The sequence below is a fragment of the Ostrea edulis genome, chromosome 6 (assembly GCF_947568905.1).
Source record: "Ostrea edulis chromosome 6, xbOstEdul1.1, whole genome shotgun sequence".
Lineage (NCBI taxonomy): Eukaryota > Metazoa > Mollusca > Bivalvia > Ostreida > Ostreidae > Ostrea > Ostrea edulis.
The window spans coordinates 72,776,447-72,791,469 of record NC_079169.1 but is presented as its reverse complement, the minus strand read 5'-3'; the positions used below and the strand labels follow the sequence as shown (position 1 = coordinate 72,791,469).

General features: G+C 36.5%; 2 protein-coding genes and 1 long non-coding RNA gene across 3 annotated transcripts; 1 reads left to right on the top strand and 2 right to left on the bottom strand.

Moving 5' to 3' along the window:
• Positions 1-1,020: 1,020 nt before the first annotated feature.
• On the bottom strand, positions 1,021-1,812 carry LOC130047319 (dynein heavy chain-like). Its single transcript, XM_056141994.1, has one exon. The coding sequence runs from the start codon at positions 1,810-1,812 to the stop codon at positions 1,021-1,023; it is 792 nt and encodes a 263-aa protein (XP_055997969.1).
• A 1,838-nt stretch (positions 1,813-3,650) lies between these two features.
• Positions 3,651-7,502, bottom strand: LOC125647861 (uncharacterized). The gene is made up of 2 exons (XR_007360126.2): positions 7,424-7,502; positions 3,651-4,368 (listed from the first exon to the last, which is right to left on the bottom strand). It is a non-coding gene; the product is annotated as an uncharacterized LOC125647861 (long non-coding RNA).
• A 12-nt stretch (positions 7,503-7,514) lies between these two features.
• On the top strand, positions 7,515-14,909 carry LOC125647860 (protein Mpv17-like). Its single transcript, XM_048874681.2, has 7 exons — positions 7,515-7,723; positions 10,807-10,916; positions 11,008-11,097; positions 11,650-11,745; positions 11,828-11,860; positions 11,964-12,016; positions 13,333-14,909. The coding sequence occupies exons 1-7, from the start codon at positions 7,651-7,653 to the stop codon at positions 13,493-13,495; spliced, it is 618 nt and encodes a 205-aa protein (XP_048730638.1). The 5' UTR covers positions 7,515-7,650; the 3' UTR covers positions 13,496-14,909.
• Positions 14,910-15,023: the final 114 nt, after the last annotated feature.

Here is a 15,023-nt window from a genome sequence, read left to right as displayed (position 1 = left end):
TAAGACTGAAAGAGAAGGCAGCCACCTTATACAGAAAGTGAAGAAATTAGCGAGGACAGATCAAGGCTGCTACACAGTGCAACTTGCTGAAGAAGCACAGACAGCCGCTCAACGCCATCTAATTAAAATTAGATCCTATATGATCCGCTCATCTACTATCACTTCACATGTGTAGCGATAGATGAGCGGATCATAGGATCTAATTTTAATTAGATTGCCGCTGAACGGAAAGATATGAAAATTGCTTACCAGATCACGAAGAAACTCACAGGTGACCGCGGTCCCAACGAAAACATCCCTGTGAAAAGAGAAGGCGGTTCAGCAATTACAGAGGAAATGGCAAAGCAGGAGAGGTGGAGAGATTTTTCTATAGAAAATCCAAAACCGACCCGATCCATCTTTAACAGATTCAGATTCAGATTCTTTATTTCCGTGAGCCCCATGCTCTTTGGATATCATATACATAAATACAATTATACAAACAAACAAACATGGCATTGTGGAGAACGAGTAGACAACAATGTTACAACGATGTGCAATTTAGATTAAACAAATGATATCACACCATATGAGTTTCGTAGCTTAGCATACTGTAAAAAATTTCCAACTTTATTCAGTTCTTTAGTATTTTTAACACTGAGTAGTTTAATCAGTTTGTAAACACTGGGTTTTGTATAATAGAATTTCTTAACATATTTTTTTCTCAAATCATCATATAGAGGGCATTTTAAAATAAAGTGGAACTCATCCTCTACATCATTTAGCTCACAAACAGTACATAACCGTCGTTGTCAGACTATATTATGTCTTCCAACTTCAACATTCAGTTTATAAGATGAAGTTCTAAATCGAATAATAAAAGATTTGTGCACAGAGTCAATGGGTTTCGTCAATTAAAACTGTAAACAAAAGTTATCAATCAAATGCTGATATAAAAAAAAAACCTTTGGTGAATTTGTAATGTTTTCTAAAATGGTTTGTTTGTAAACATCAATCAAACGTTAAAACTTGTAAGTATTATTATTTACATTTGAGACATTCCAAAGATAAGATTAACCTAGATCCATCTTTAACAGCAATGTCCCAGTATTCTCCTGTATGGACCAGAGTGCATTCTCCTGTATGGACCAGAGTGCATTCTCCTGTATGGAGCAGAGTGTATTCTCCTGTATGGACCAGAATGTATTCTCCTATATGGACCTGAGTGTATTCTCCTGTATGGACCAGAGTGCATTCTCCTGTATGGACCAGAGTGCATTCTCCTGTATGGACCAGAGTGTATTCTCCTGTATGGACCAGAGTGTATTCTCCTGTATGGACCAGAGTATATTCTCCTGTATGGACCTGAGTGTATTCTCCTGTATGGACCAGAGTGTATTCTCCTGTATGGACCAGAGTGCATTCTCCTGTATGGACCAGAGTGCATTCTCCTGTATGGACCAGAGTGTATTCTCCTGTATGGACCAGAGTGTATTCTCCTGTATGGACCAGAGTGTATTCTCCTTTATGGACCAGAGTGCATTCTCCTGTATGGACCAGAGTGCATTCTCCTGTATGGACCAGAGTGTATTCTCCTTTATGGACCAGAGTGTATTCTCCTGTATGGACCTGAGTGTATTCTCCTGTATGGACCAGAGTGTATTCTCCTGTATGGACCAGAGTGTATTCTCCTGTATGGACCAGAGTGCATTCTCCTGTATGGACCAGAGTGTATTCTCCTGTATGGACCAGAGTGTATTCTCCTGTATGGACCAGGGTGCTGGGAGACCTCTTTGACCATTGAAGGAAAACTCGAAGTCTTCCAAACCACATCCTTTTAGGTGCATTCTTAAGACCTCCTGGCCTAATACCATCTCTAACGAAGAGCTAGTGAGTAGAACCGGGATGCCAACAATACCACAGATCATCCAAACAAAAAGCTGGCGATGGCTTGGTCACGTTCTACGCATGCCCCATAACTCGCTACGGCCAGGGTTGTTATTTGATGGAGGGGGGAAAACACAGAAGTCGGCCAAAGGAGACGTAGATGCGAACCGTCCTTAAATACCTAAAGGTTGGGGGTTTGACCACGGAGACAGCGGCTTGAGTATAGCTACCATGCGCGGATCTAAGGGGGGGGGGGGGGGGTCGGGGGTCCGGACCCCCCCCCCCCCCTGGAATTTGCCAAGATAAAAAAATTACAATATAACGATTTATAACAAAAATGAGTTGACTGTTATTATATTATAAATATTTCTGAATTAACTTTCTTAGTATGGTAATGTCATTATGAGGTTAGAATCGAATCACAAATGTTATTCGAGTTTTTAAACGAATCTAAACAGGAACGATTTATTTAATATCCTATTACGAGTGATTGACGTCATAATCTTGTCATTGTGCTACTGCATCGTCATAAAGTCATCGGCTTTGGTATACCTCTGCTTCAGACTCAATGTGACAGACTAGTATTCGTTTATCATTCTAAGTAAATATTAATAGAATTCTCTCACAGTAATCCGATTATCATTTCCTTCCAATTTTAACACTTGCTTAGTAATAGATGCAAAAGATATCATGGGTGAAAGGGATTTTGATCTTATACATGCCTCTTTACTGAAAGCAGCAGCAAAAGGCTGGCAAGCCTTGCAGCTCAATGTATCTTTAAGATACGCAAGTTGCAAGAAAGACTACACCCATGATCTGATTGTAATGAGGTACGATATATTGCCCAGAGATGGTAATCTGGACAAAATTGCCGAGGCGCTTTATATATTTAATTGCTGTTATAAATTTAGAAATTCATTTCAAAATTAAGGATTATCTCCCTCATGCATAGCTCTTATCCTTGGACGAATTTGGCTCCACTTGTTTGGCACGCTGTTTTTGGCTTTATTTAGATCCAAAACTTCATAGTTATTTCGGATTTCAAACATTTCGGTTGAGCATCACTGAAGAGACATTATTTGTCGAAATGCGCATCTGGTGCATCAAAATTGGTACCGTATAAGTTTTACATCCATAAGATGGCCCAGTAGATATTTGTCCTGTGAAAGTGTACGGGGATGGCAATTGCTTCTATAGGGCCTTCTCTAAAGCCATTTTTTGTCATGAAGAGAGACATGTCGAACCTCGTGTCATGACCGTATTAGAACTTGTAAAAAATTCGAGAAAGTATGCGTCACAGGCAACTTACGACAAGATGTGTTCTCATCCCACAAGTGTACAATATGTTGTGGAGACGTCAGTATCAGACAGATCACTTGTACCGGGGAATTTTCTCAAGTCGATTCAGAATGAAACTCTAAATTCGATCAAACCAGGGGAATATTGTTCTTCGATTCATTTTTTCGCAGCGGCAAATGCCCTGAATCATCCAATATATAGCATTTATCCAACAATACAAAATGTTGCTGTAAACAGACATTTTCTTCATCAAGAAATAAAGCCATTTTCAGATGAAAAGGTACGTCAGGGTTCCCCATCTACATCATGTGGTCACACACTGAAAATAGCAACCCAAACAATTGGTCACCAAATCATTTTGTGGTTTATTTCCCAGTTTTACCTACTGAATCCAATGAAATGAAGGAGCCTGCCCATAAAAAGTCAAAACTTGTATTGATTCAGATGATACCCCGGAAATCACCACAAAAATGAAAAGACGGATATTAAATCTGATGACAATGAATTTATTAAGACAACAGAACATCATAATGATAAAACATCTTTTGACGATTCGGATTTTTCTGATCTTGGTAAAATTGTAACAGGTGCAATAAAGTTGAACACAATGTCCTCAGCTGAAAAGATAAGTTATATTCAGAATCAACCCTTGCCAGACGATGTCGCCAAGTTAAAAACAGGTAGAGCTCAAACAACGAATGCGGGTGAACTCAAAAAGACTTTATCATTTCAATCTTCTTGGATGAATCAGTTTTCATGGTTGACCTTCAGCAAACTGTTAAATGGCGGTCTGTGTATTAAGTTTTGTGTCATGTTCCCTCAGTCAGATGTCCAACATCAAAGTACATTTGTTACGCAACCTTTTACTGCGTATAAGAAAGCCCTTGGAAAAACATCTCCCCTTTTAAAGCACCAAATTCAGAACACCACAAGAGTGCCAAATCTGTTTATCACACAACCAAGATGACATCCGAAGTGCCATCTTCGTCTCTTCCGTATAAACTCAATCAGCAAATTTAGGCACAGTATCAGCACAACATAAAGTTGCTTGAGAAAATAGTAGATGCGATATTTCTTTGTGGGAAACAAAATAGTCCTCTCCGAGGACACAGAGATGATACCACAAGTGATTCCTCAAATAAAGGTAATTTCCTGGCAATATTACAGCTGTTGGCAAAGCATGATGAGCAGCTCTGGTCTCATCTACAAAAAACAAAAAAGAGTGCCTTATATACCAGAAAAACCATTCAGAATGAAGTTATCCAACTCATTGGAAATCACATCACAGGTAAAATTTTGAAGGGTTTACAAGGGAGGGTTTTTTATTCCATCATAGCCGATGAGGTAACTGACAAGTACGCTAACAAAGAAGTTTTAGTCTTGTGTCTCAGATTTCTAGATACTAGAGAACACCCTGTCATCATTAAGGAGGAATTTCTTGACTTTGCAAATATAGGCAGAACTACTGGGGAAGCAATTGCTGATAAACTTATTGAAATCCTCCGCTTGCTTGCAATTCCGATTGAGAACATGCGAGGGCAAGCATACGATGGTGCAGCAGCAATGGCATCGGAAAAACGGGGGTGTCAGGGACGAATCAAGTAGTCTCTAAACTAATTAGCTTTGTACACACACTGTCGGAGTCATGTATTGAATCTGAGCATCGCTTCAGACTGCAAATTACCCCTTGTGAGGAATGTGATATATGTCCTTAATTCAGTGTTTATTTTCTTTGACAGTTCCTCTAAACGACAAGGGTTTCTTGAGACTATTATAGAAAATGATGGGTCTGTAGATTTTTCCAGAAAGAAACTAGTTGGACTCTGTAAGACTAGGTGGGTTGAGCGTCATATCTGCTTTGATGTGTTCTACACTATGTACAAGTTCTCAATCAAAACCTTGATGAAAGTACCAGTGAAGACTGGTCTTGGGATAGACAAACTAAAGTGACCGCACAGGAGCTTTTAGCTTCGATGACGTCCTTCTCTGTGTTGATAACATTTGTGTTTGTAAGGTATGTCCTAGATACAATAAAGCCTTTGACTCTCAAACTTCAGAAAAGAGATATTGAATTTTCACTGCAAGTAAGTTAGTTAATTGAGGAATACGTGGATAGGATCAAAGAAATTAGTAGAGCGGTAGATACCGAATTGGAGTCTTGCTTTGAAGATGCAAAACAAATTGCAGACGACCTTGATATAATGATTAAAACCCCAAGGGTTTGCTCCAAGCAGCAACACAGAGAAAATGTCTCCACAAGTAATTCAAGAGATTATTATAGATCTGTCGTGGCCATTCCATTTCTGGACTTTTTCCTCAGTGAATTAAATACGAGGTTTCAGAAAGAAGATCTGGCGGCATATTCGATATGCTCTTTGTTGCCTGTCAATGTGACAAATATTTCACACGAGGAATTGTCCAAACTTGCCTCAGAACTAATAATTTGGGGGAGCGACCTGCCTTGTCTTTCTGTAAAGGACTTGGAGAAAGAACTGAGATTGGAGACGTTATTGTGTTAACATGAGCAAAGAAACTTCAGACAAGTTCTGTAATCTGCTCAATCTTTTCAACTTTGTAGATGGGGACGTTTTCCCGAACGTGAAAATTCTTCTTCACATTGGATGTGTTTTACCTATCACAACATGTGAGGCCGAAAGATCCTTTTCTGGATTAAGACGCATCAAGAGTTACATGCGCAGTACTATGCAAGAGGACAGATTGACTGGGCTTGCACTAATACATCTTCACCATTCATTAGAAATTGACCAAAAGGAAATTGTACAATCAATTATCAGGCAAGGAAAACGAAGATTATTTCAGTCAAGTCTCTTTAGCTAAATAACACTTCCTATCAGAAAACATCAATACACGACAAAAAGGTCGCCCGCGTGGTGCAGTGGTTATATAGAGCGTTTCCTTCGAGAGTTGGAAAATAAAGGATTGAACATTATATCACGGGTTCGATTTTGTGAAAAGGTTCGACCCCCCCCCCCCCCCTGGAAAAAATTTCTGGATCCGCGCCTGGCTACAAACAGAACGAGAGGCGGAGATCCCCTGCAGTCGCCTTAAGTTGACTGTCAAAAGTAGCATGGATTTGTACATTTATGTACTGTACGTAGATACTAGTATATTATTGTCTTCCCGTACAAAAATTGTTTTGTATATAATGCTATACATGTATTTTCAATAGAACCGAAATCTTTATTTTGATAAAATCTTAAACTTCGTTTTAATTTATTTTGACTCTGGTTAAACGACATGTATCACAATAGCACATGTTCACAACAAAATTATCAGATTTAGAGCTGATATTACTTTAACAAGTCCAGTCATTATTGTTGTCAAACCTATACGACTCCAATTTCATCTTAAGAATATCGACATTCTCGGATAAACTTTGATATTGCACCAGTATCTTCGATACGAGGACATAAACAGAATTAAAAGACACATGAACAAAAACATGCAGTAGGTTAATTGTAACTGTGTAAACGTGGCGATTTCCGGCTCGCGTCCGTTACAAGTGAGAAAGTTTCACAGTTTACTTTTGGAAGGTTCATTGTATATCTGGGTTCTCTCTTCCGCCAATAAAAACTGGGCACCACCAGATTACCGCGTGTCCCACAAGTGGTGTCCTTGGATAAGGCGTCTGTTGCTTGTCGCAGCAGATCAGAAGTCTTCCCTGTGCTCTTATCTTTCTTTATTTCCTCCAGATTCATTACAAGTACAGTGGTAGTGCATTAATCAAGACATGTGCAAATAAGGAGTACAAGAAGAATACAAAAATACCTAAACAACAGGTTACAAGCATACAAGATTTAGTTACAGTGTAACTCGAAGTTTGTTGTAATACATTGCTGCTGCATCTCTTATAGAACGAAAGTTAACATACTTTTAGATTTTTTTTTTTTAAATTAAAAAATCGGAATAGGAACCAAGTTAAAAAGAAATGAAACAAAAATATAAACTAAAATTACAAACAGAGATAAAAATGTGGAAATTAAAATGCTATAACAGAAATACAAAAGTTATAAAATAAAATTGTTAAAACAACAACATAGATGTAAGATTGTAATCAGAATCAAAATCTAAATATTAATAACAAAAATATAGAATGTCAATGAACATAAGAATATGAAACAAACATTGTAAAAACGAATCGATTCAAAAATCTTAAAATAAAATTGTTAAAACAAAACTTTATGCTAAAATACAACCCATAGTACATTTGAATATTATATGAGTATGGCCTACTTACTAACTCTGGTTGATCGAGGGTTAGCCAAATGTAATGGTTGCCGGAATTTTTTTATCCACTTATATTTCAAGATTTAGTACGACTACATGCATATCCAGTCAAAATAAGTGTGGCCTTGCGCGTGAGGCTGAGGAATGTTTCGTAACGGTAACTGAGTTTTGTTATACAATAATCTTTCACCGTTTAAGACGGTCAGTAACATGGCGACTCTCCAGTCCTAACTTACCATGAGTTCCATAATCCGGGTACATTTAGTGTTGATGAAAAGGCATCCATGGAAAACTGTCGCGTTGTCAACTGGTGAGTGCACAGCCAGCCCGACCATCTGTACACTCTGGTGTCTGGTGGCATTGGACAGTTCTCTCTCTCTCTCTCTCTCTCTCTCTCTCTCTCTCTCTCTCTCCCCGCAACGTGTGTGTAGGGGGTATACATCAAAGTTGGGTTATGACAGACTAATGAAAAACCGTACTAACATGTTTTCACAAACATTGCAACATTCAGGGGGGAAAATGCATAGCCCATGCACAGGGGCTCGTCACGAATTGACCCTCTCTATTCTATATTTAAATGAATGTAGGATAGAGGATGTCAAATTTTAATAAGACAAAAATTTCGTGACAAGCCCCTGTGGCCAATGTTAGCAGATTATGCTAATTTTTCTGCAGTGTTTGCGACCTTTATATCCTGTTTAATGAACCAAAGAATTTTAGAGAGCATTTTATTATTTAGATAACATAGGTAAATTGGTCAGCTCAACAGTAGTATATGGACAAATAGTTCCTTTATCAAATTTTTTTTTATAAATTATTGTGCAAATATCTTTTTTTTTTAATTGCTGGTTGGTTCAATGAGGGAAAGGTTGACAGGTCGACAGTTGACACTTTTCATGGTATCACTTGAGGAGGGTAAGGTTAGGTTGACAGGTCAACAGTTGACACTTTTCATGGTATCACTTGAGGGTAAGGTTGACAGTTGACACTTTTCATTTTATCACTTGAGGAGGGTCAGGTTGACAGTTGACACTTTTCATGATATACTTGAGGAGGGTAAGGTTGACAGGTCGGCAGTTGATACTTTTCATTATATCACACGAGTAGGAAAAGGTTAAACTGTCGACCTGTCAACTGCTGATAAATGTTTGAACTGTTGACAAATATTTGAACTGTCAACTGTCGATAAATATTTGAACTGTCTGCTGTCAACCATAATAATGTGGGACAAATTACTGCTTAATACTACACTAGAATGAACTATTTGTCTGTATACTGGAGTTGATCCAATTTTGGTATGCTGGTACCCCCTGAGGAATAGATGAACACCACTGGTTTTCAAGTCACAAGTTCATGACTCAAATAATGGTTTATTTGGAAATGTCTGCTCAGTCTCTTTAGAACTCTAATTATTGTTTTGAATCTCACACTCTGGATAATATGTTGACGGTGCTACCGTTTGAGCGAGCTCAGCTACATGTATTTTGTAATGTTCATGCTTTGATCGGGTTCAATTTAAACAGTATCTATTTGCCAAATACTCAATACATGAATGAAATTAGGCAGCAGAAACAGCCCATTTTAATTTTCTCCCAGGGTTTTATATTTTAAAATCATTAAAACATGATGAATGTGATTGAAATATTTTTATACTATATACATTTTTTCTGCTGCCTTCACTGTGACGCGACTTATTTAAAACTGTATGCTCTCGACTGCATGCCTCTATTTTACTTATTTCTACCCTCAATCTTTCCAAGTCACTAATTTTGTGATAAAAAAGTTTGTAAAATTGTGTGAGCAGCACTGCCTTTGAACGTAAAATGCATTTCAATATAATGATAATTTTAAATAAATCGATAAATTTAACAATATTGCACATACATGCGCAAATCCCGCCCCACCTCATGCATACCTATCTAATTAAAAAAAAATTCATATAACAATACCCTTGTAGCAATGCCATGTTTCAGAAGAGAAAATTAGTTTAAACAATATTTATTCGTAAATAATTCGATAATGTTTACAAACAATGTCTTATACATGAAATAGATTGAGAAACAAGCCAAAAGGCTTATATTAATCTCGCTCTAAGAGAAAATTAGAACAATATTTATAATATTGTACATAATCTTAGTTGTAACACCGGTACCATGATGAAATATCTCAGCATTCGCATATTATTGAATAAGTTGCAACATATTTGAGCCCCTCTCCACTGTTGCTGTAAGGATACATTAAGATTTATTCACAAACTAGAATTATATAATGATTTTTCAGTCGTTTGGGGGGGGGGGGGGGGGGGGGGGTCCATCATGGTTTGTATTACCGAACGTGCCAAGGAAATAGATTTAAGCAGTTCTTATTTTTAGATGCTGAAAAAACTAAGATTTAAAAAATATATTTTAACAATTTAACAAGTTAGTCTTTTTTTTTTCTAGTTAGAATAATCAATTCCTTTTGAGACTATAGTATTTTAATCAGATTTGTAGTTTGCAGTCACAGGCACTTGTTTCTGTAAGTAACTTGGGACCTCTGTATATTAATAATAACACGTGTCATAGGTTATTTACAGAAACAAGTGCTTGTGTTTGCAGTCGATTAAACACAATTGGTATTCGATGCCATATTACGTATGCCTAATGTTTATGTATACATGTTTTGTCCCGGTAGCATGACTTTTACATATCGAAATAACAAGTATTTAGATCTGCCACTGTCAGTCTTATTATGACGTATGTCAAAACGTAGACATGACACCACACATCATCTTACCCTGCCTTTCATAAACAATGCACTTCGTTAAACATTACGCCTAATGGTGCACTGAATTTTCGAGCTGGGAGACCACAAGATTAGGATGATAATCCACGTAAGTTCACAATCATAGTCCAAGACGGGACTTTGCGAGATTTCAGCCATTTTTGACAAGGGACTTCTGTGATTGGCGTCAAAAATTTTTTCTTGTTAAAGGTTTAGATTTAGTTCGGATTATTTCCCACGCTGTAGTCATTAGAGATCGCAGTACGAGCCAGTGCTTTGCGCTGGCTCACTATAAAAATAAATGCTGCTTATTGTCTCAATAAAAATAAATGTTGCTTATTTGTCTCTGAATGTAAAAATAAATGTTGCTTATTGTCTATGGATATTAAAATAAATACTGCTTATTGTCTCTGGATATAAAAATGAATACTGTTTTTACTAGTTATCACAACAGATATTTTAAATATAAAGTTGACTCTTTTCAATATTGCTATTGGTGGGAGAAGGGGGTGTGTTATACCGGTATATGTTTCTAAAACAGTTCTTGCTATATTTGTGATTTCAGGTTTCGGGGGTGTGTTATACCGGTATATGTTTCTAAAACAGTTCTTGCTATATTTGTTATTTCAGGTTTCGTTATGTCCTCAGGAGATGCTATTTCCCAGAAGTTTGTGGAGAGAAAAGATAAACTAGATTATAAAAGATACCTTCGATACTGGGCTTTTGGATTTGCTATTGCTGTAAGTGAGCATCACATTGTGTTAACTGTCATGTTATTGAAATGAAAAAAGGCAAAAGAACCATTTTGAAATAAATGATTTTCAATTCTAGGGACCATTATTTCATGGATGGTACTTAAGGTTGCAAACAATATTTGGCAAGTCAAGATTTGCCCCATTTAAAATGGTGATCACAGATCAGGTAGGACAACTTTGATTTACAGTGTATGTACATTGTATATTTATTCCAAGGACGTCAGACCTAACTTGTTTCTGCTGAAGATAGTTTATTCTAATTTTGTTGTAAGGTAAAATATTTGCAAATGAGTTAAAATTAATGAAAAAAACATATGGTCATCAACTTCCTATTTTCCTCAAGGGGGGGGGGGGGGGGGGGGGGTACAAAAGTAGGCTATGAAAAATGGAAATAATGAGTTTTCCTGGTACAATATAAAAGTTAAAATTTAAATATATATATATATAATATGTATTTTTTTATCCAAATTAAAGTATGACATTATCGTAAGACTAGAGAGTGTAGACTTTCTGGAGTTTTTTTTAATTTATTTACATACATATGACAATTTGATTCGTGGCAAATGTTCAGCTTTATATGTAAAAGCATGAATTTTTGAATTGGGTCTGTCATCCTGAAATTCAGATTCGCTGTTGATTCACCATCTGCATATTTTATGTTTAGTGAAATTTTTGCATGTTCAGATAATACATTTGTATGTACTTGTGTTTATTACAGATGCTCTTTGCACCTGCCTTTCCTCCATTTTTCTTGGGTGTCATGGGAATAATGAAGGGAGACCCTTTATCAGAAATACAACAGAAAATAAAAAATGTGAGCGAGATGTGACAGAGAATTTTATTTCCAATATGCTCAATAACAGAAACATTTAAAATACATTATCACTTTGTTTCAGGATTATTTGGACATTCTCACTAGCTGTTGGTCAGTAAGTAGTTCTTTATCTGGATACAAGTGAAATTGTAAAAGTTGAAATCTGTCAAAAAGAACTTGGTTATGCCACAATGTATTAATATGCATCTTCATTTCAGCTTTGGACAGGGGTGCAGCTTTTGAACTTCCTCTATGTCCCTGTAAGTCACAGGTATGTTTGAAAACATGTCAGATAAATTTTCTTGAGATCATTTCTCGTGAAATATAAAAACAAGAAGGCAATGGACATCGGCACTTACCAGAACCTCCTACTTCCTACTTTGAACACTAGGCTAAGAATGGAATGAAGTAGGAAAAACACATGGTTATAATGGCTGACTTCCTTTCAAAACACATGAAAAATCGCTAACACGCATCAAAGATGCGTATGGCCGAGTTGCAGTTTGGAAAATTATGCACGCTTGCATTCACGAAGTAAAAACATGCATGTATTTAATATAGTTTTTAAGTATGAAACTTTGAATGGCCGCTATAGGTATTTAGTGTGATAATGACCTTGACCTTTGGATTTCAAAAGCAACGAGAATCTTGAATGTCATCAGGATTTGAAGTCTGATAAACATGCACCATCAAGTACATGTATAAAAGTTAGAGGCAAGCTCAATTCTACAGTATATAGTGAAAAAGAGACCTTGACCTTTGCCTTTTGACCTAAAAATAAATAGGAACCTTCCTCTTTTGGATGTGATCATGTTATGTAAGTTTCACAAAGATTCCCCTAGTAGTATGAAAGTTAGAGACTGGACAAGCTCAAATCTATGGCATTTAGTGACAAAGTGACCTTGACCTTTGACCTCAAAATAAATAGGAACCTTCCTCTTTTGGATTTGATCATGTTATGTAAGTCTCACAAAGATGCACCAAAAAGTATGCAAGTTAGAGACCGGACAAGCTAATTTGTGGACGCCGGACGCCCACCCGACTGGATGCCCATCCTTTTAGACTCACCACTCAGTGAAGATGTTTGTATAATTACTTGGCTAGTCATGACCTCTTAGCACTTAAAATATATTTTCTGATTTTTCTTAGACAAGAATGAATTTAAATCAAACACTACATATTGACAATATCATTTTGATTGATTTCGGCCTCATTATTGAGAATTTTTTTATATATATATATTTGTATGCATTTAAAATGTTTGACAGTCTAATAGTGTGCATGATTTAAACAGTTTTAAACTACATTGCATGTAACTTTGACAATGATAGTTTGAAGGAGTTATGGTTATTTAGTACTGGCATCTTCCTATGCAAGGTCTTTGAACTACCTTGGTCTAGGCCTTGATCTATGAATGAATGCTTGCAAAATTTGGTTATAGGTAGACAAATCTGTAAAAAGTTCCATCATCTGTGAAGGTCCTTCGAGCTAATAGCACAAGCAGGTCAAAAACAGAAATTGTCATGCTTCATTATGCTTGTATTTTGATAAACAAATGTGTTAAATGCAAAATCATTTTCCATACAGGGTTTTGTTCAACAATGTGGTAGCCCTTGGATGGGACACCTACTTGGCCTGGAAAGCTGATTCTAGCCATCAGAGAGCGCAGACGACAGCACCAGCCCTGTTACAGACGGTGACAGATAACCCTGTGAATCAGACGTCCATGCCAGTCATAGTATCCACATGATCTGACGTTCAGGTTATACTGCAGTTCTGTGGATCCTCAGCTTCAACCGAGCTCCATAATGATCAACCCCATGCAACACCGAGCTCCATAATGATCAACCCCATGCAACACCCAGTCTAGTCTGAATGCTTAGATATATGTCTGCCAAATTGTGATGCTTTAAAAGTGCAGATTTATCAAATAGGTTTGCCACTGCCAGGGATTAAACTTGACCTAAAAATCATAGTAGCCAGCTGGGCCCCTAAAAGTCAGATTGTGGTTGCCCAGTTTAAAAATTGGTTGCCCAGATGAAAATTGATGTAACAGAAAGTAAACAATGTCAAATGTTTATTCATATGTCAATAAAAGAATGTGATTACATACAATTTAAACATTCTCTATTTCTCTCTATATATTCAGAAGCCTTTCAAAAACACTCATAATTGAACTCAAAGTGGAAAAATGTATTTAAATCAAACCAGCAATAAACAGAAAATATGGATCGCCAACCTGGGCAACTGAAATACGAATTCTGCTTGCCCAGTCGAAGTTTCGGTCGCCATTGGCAACTTGGCATTTTAATCCCTGCACTGCCCAGTAAACTTGCAGTGTGTTGACAATGTCTGGCATTGCCGAAACGTCATGTGCATTCTGTGATTTATCATTTAATGTGTTAAAGCATTCCTCGCATTTTGTTACCTACAAGGACTAGTGGTGTGCAAGTTGAAACTGTGATTGTCAAACTTCCGTCTCTGTTTGAAATAGACTATGTACAGGATTCTTATTTATTTTAATGTCTTATTTTACATGATTGATGCCACAATTTTTTAGTATATATGCATCGAGGTATATGTAACTTAATTTTAGTTGTAACATGCATTTTGATTGGCTGACCACATCCATGAAAATAGTTTACATGTATCTCATATGAATTGTTTTACCATTAAGCTGCACCATAATAATGATTTGCTACACTTCACATTTTCATACTCAATATTAATGATGAATAATACAAAACAGTTTAAAATCATAAGGAATGAAGTTGTTGTACAATATAACCTGGTTTGGAACAGTTTCTGCCTTGTGTTTTATAAGGGTAACACTCCAGCAAATAAAGATGATATATGACTTGATCAAAAATTAATTCCTCACAGAATTAAATGCTCAATGCTTTTGCATATCAACTTATTCAAATTCATTCATGTGTAGTATATAAATATGTCTCGAAAATTAATGTTGCTCCTGCATGTAAGTGATTTTTATTTGCAATATTTGTTATACTTGTTCAAACCCCAGCATGTTCTTTGCATTTTTAAAACGGGTACAGGATTAACTACCAGTTATCATGTTTTTACTGCGCTTGAAAGCAGTTTTATAATTGATTGTGGAAAATACCTACTGTATGAAAAATGTGAAATAAATTAATATTTTTATATTATGGTGTTTTTTTTTATAACAATGAATTGTCACAAGAAAAGTTCCTGCTGACTACAAATGTTCTAAATCGCAAAAGTGGGACTAGATCTAGTCAAACTGAAAACAATTTACT

Bases quoted from the DNA above. Each gene is read 5' to 3' on its own strand.
- LOC130047319 (XM_056141994.1), bottom strand. From the start codon at position 1,812: ATGTGGTTTGGAAGACTTCGAGTTTTCCTTCAATGGTCAAAGAGGTCT.
- LOC125647860 (XM_048874681.2), top strand. From the start codon at position 7,651: ATGAGTTCCATAATCCGGGTACATTTAGTGTTGATGAAAAGGCATCCA. The intron at 10,917-11,007 runs GTAAGTGAGCAT...TTTCAATTCTAG, and splicing joins CTTTTGGATTTGCTATTGCT to GGACCATTATTTCATGGATG. The intron at 12,017-13,332 runs GTATGTTTGAAA...TTTTCCATACAG, and splicing joins TATGTCCCTGTAAGTCACAG to GGTTTTGTTCAACAATGTGG.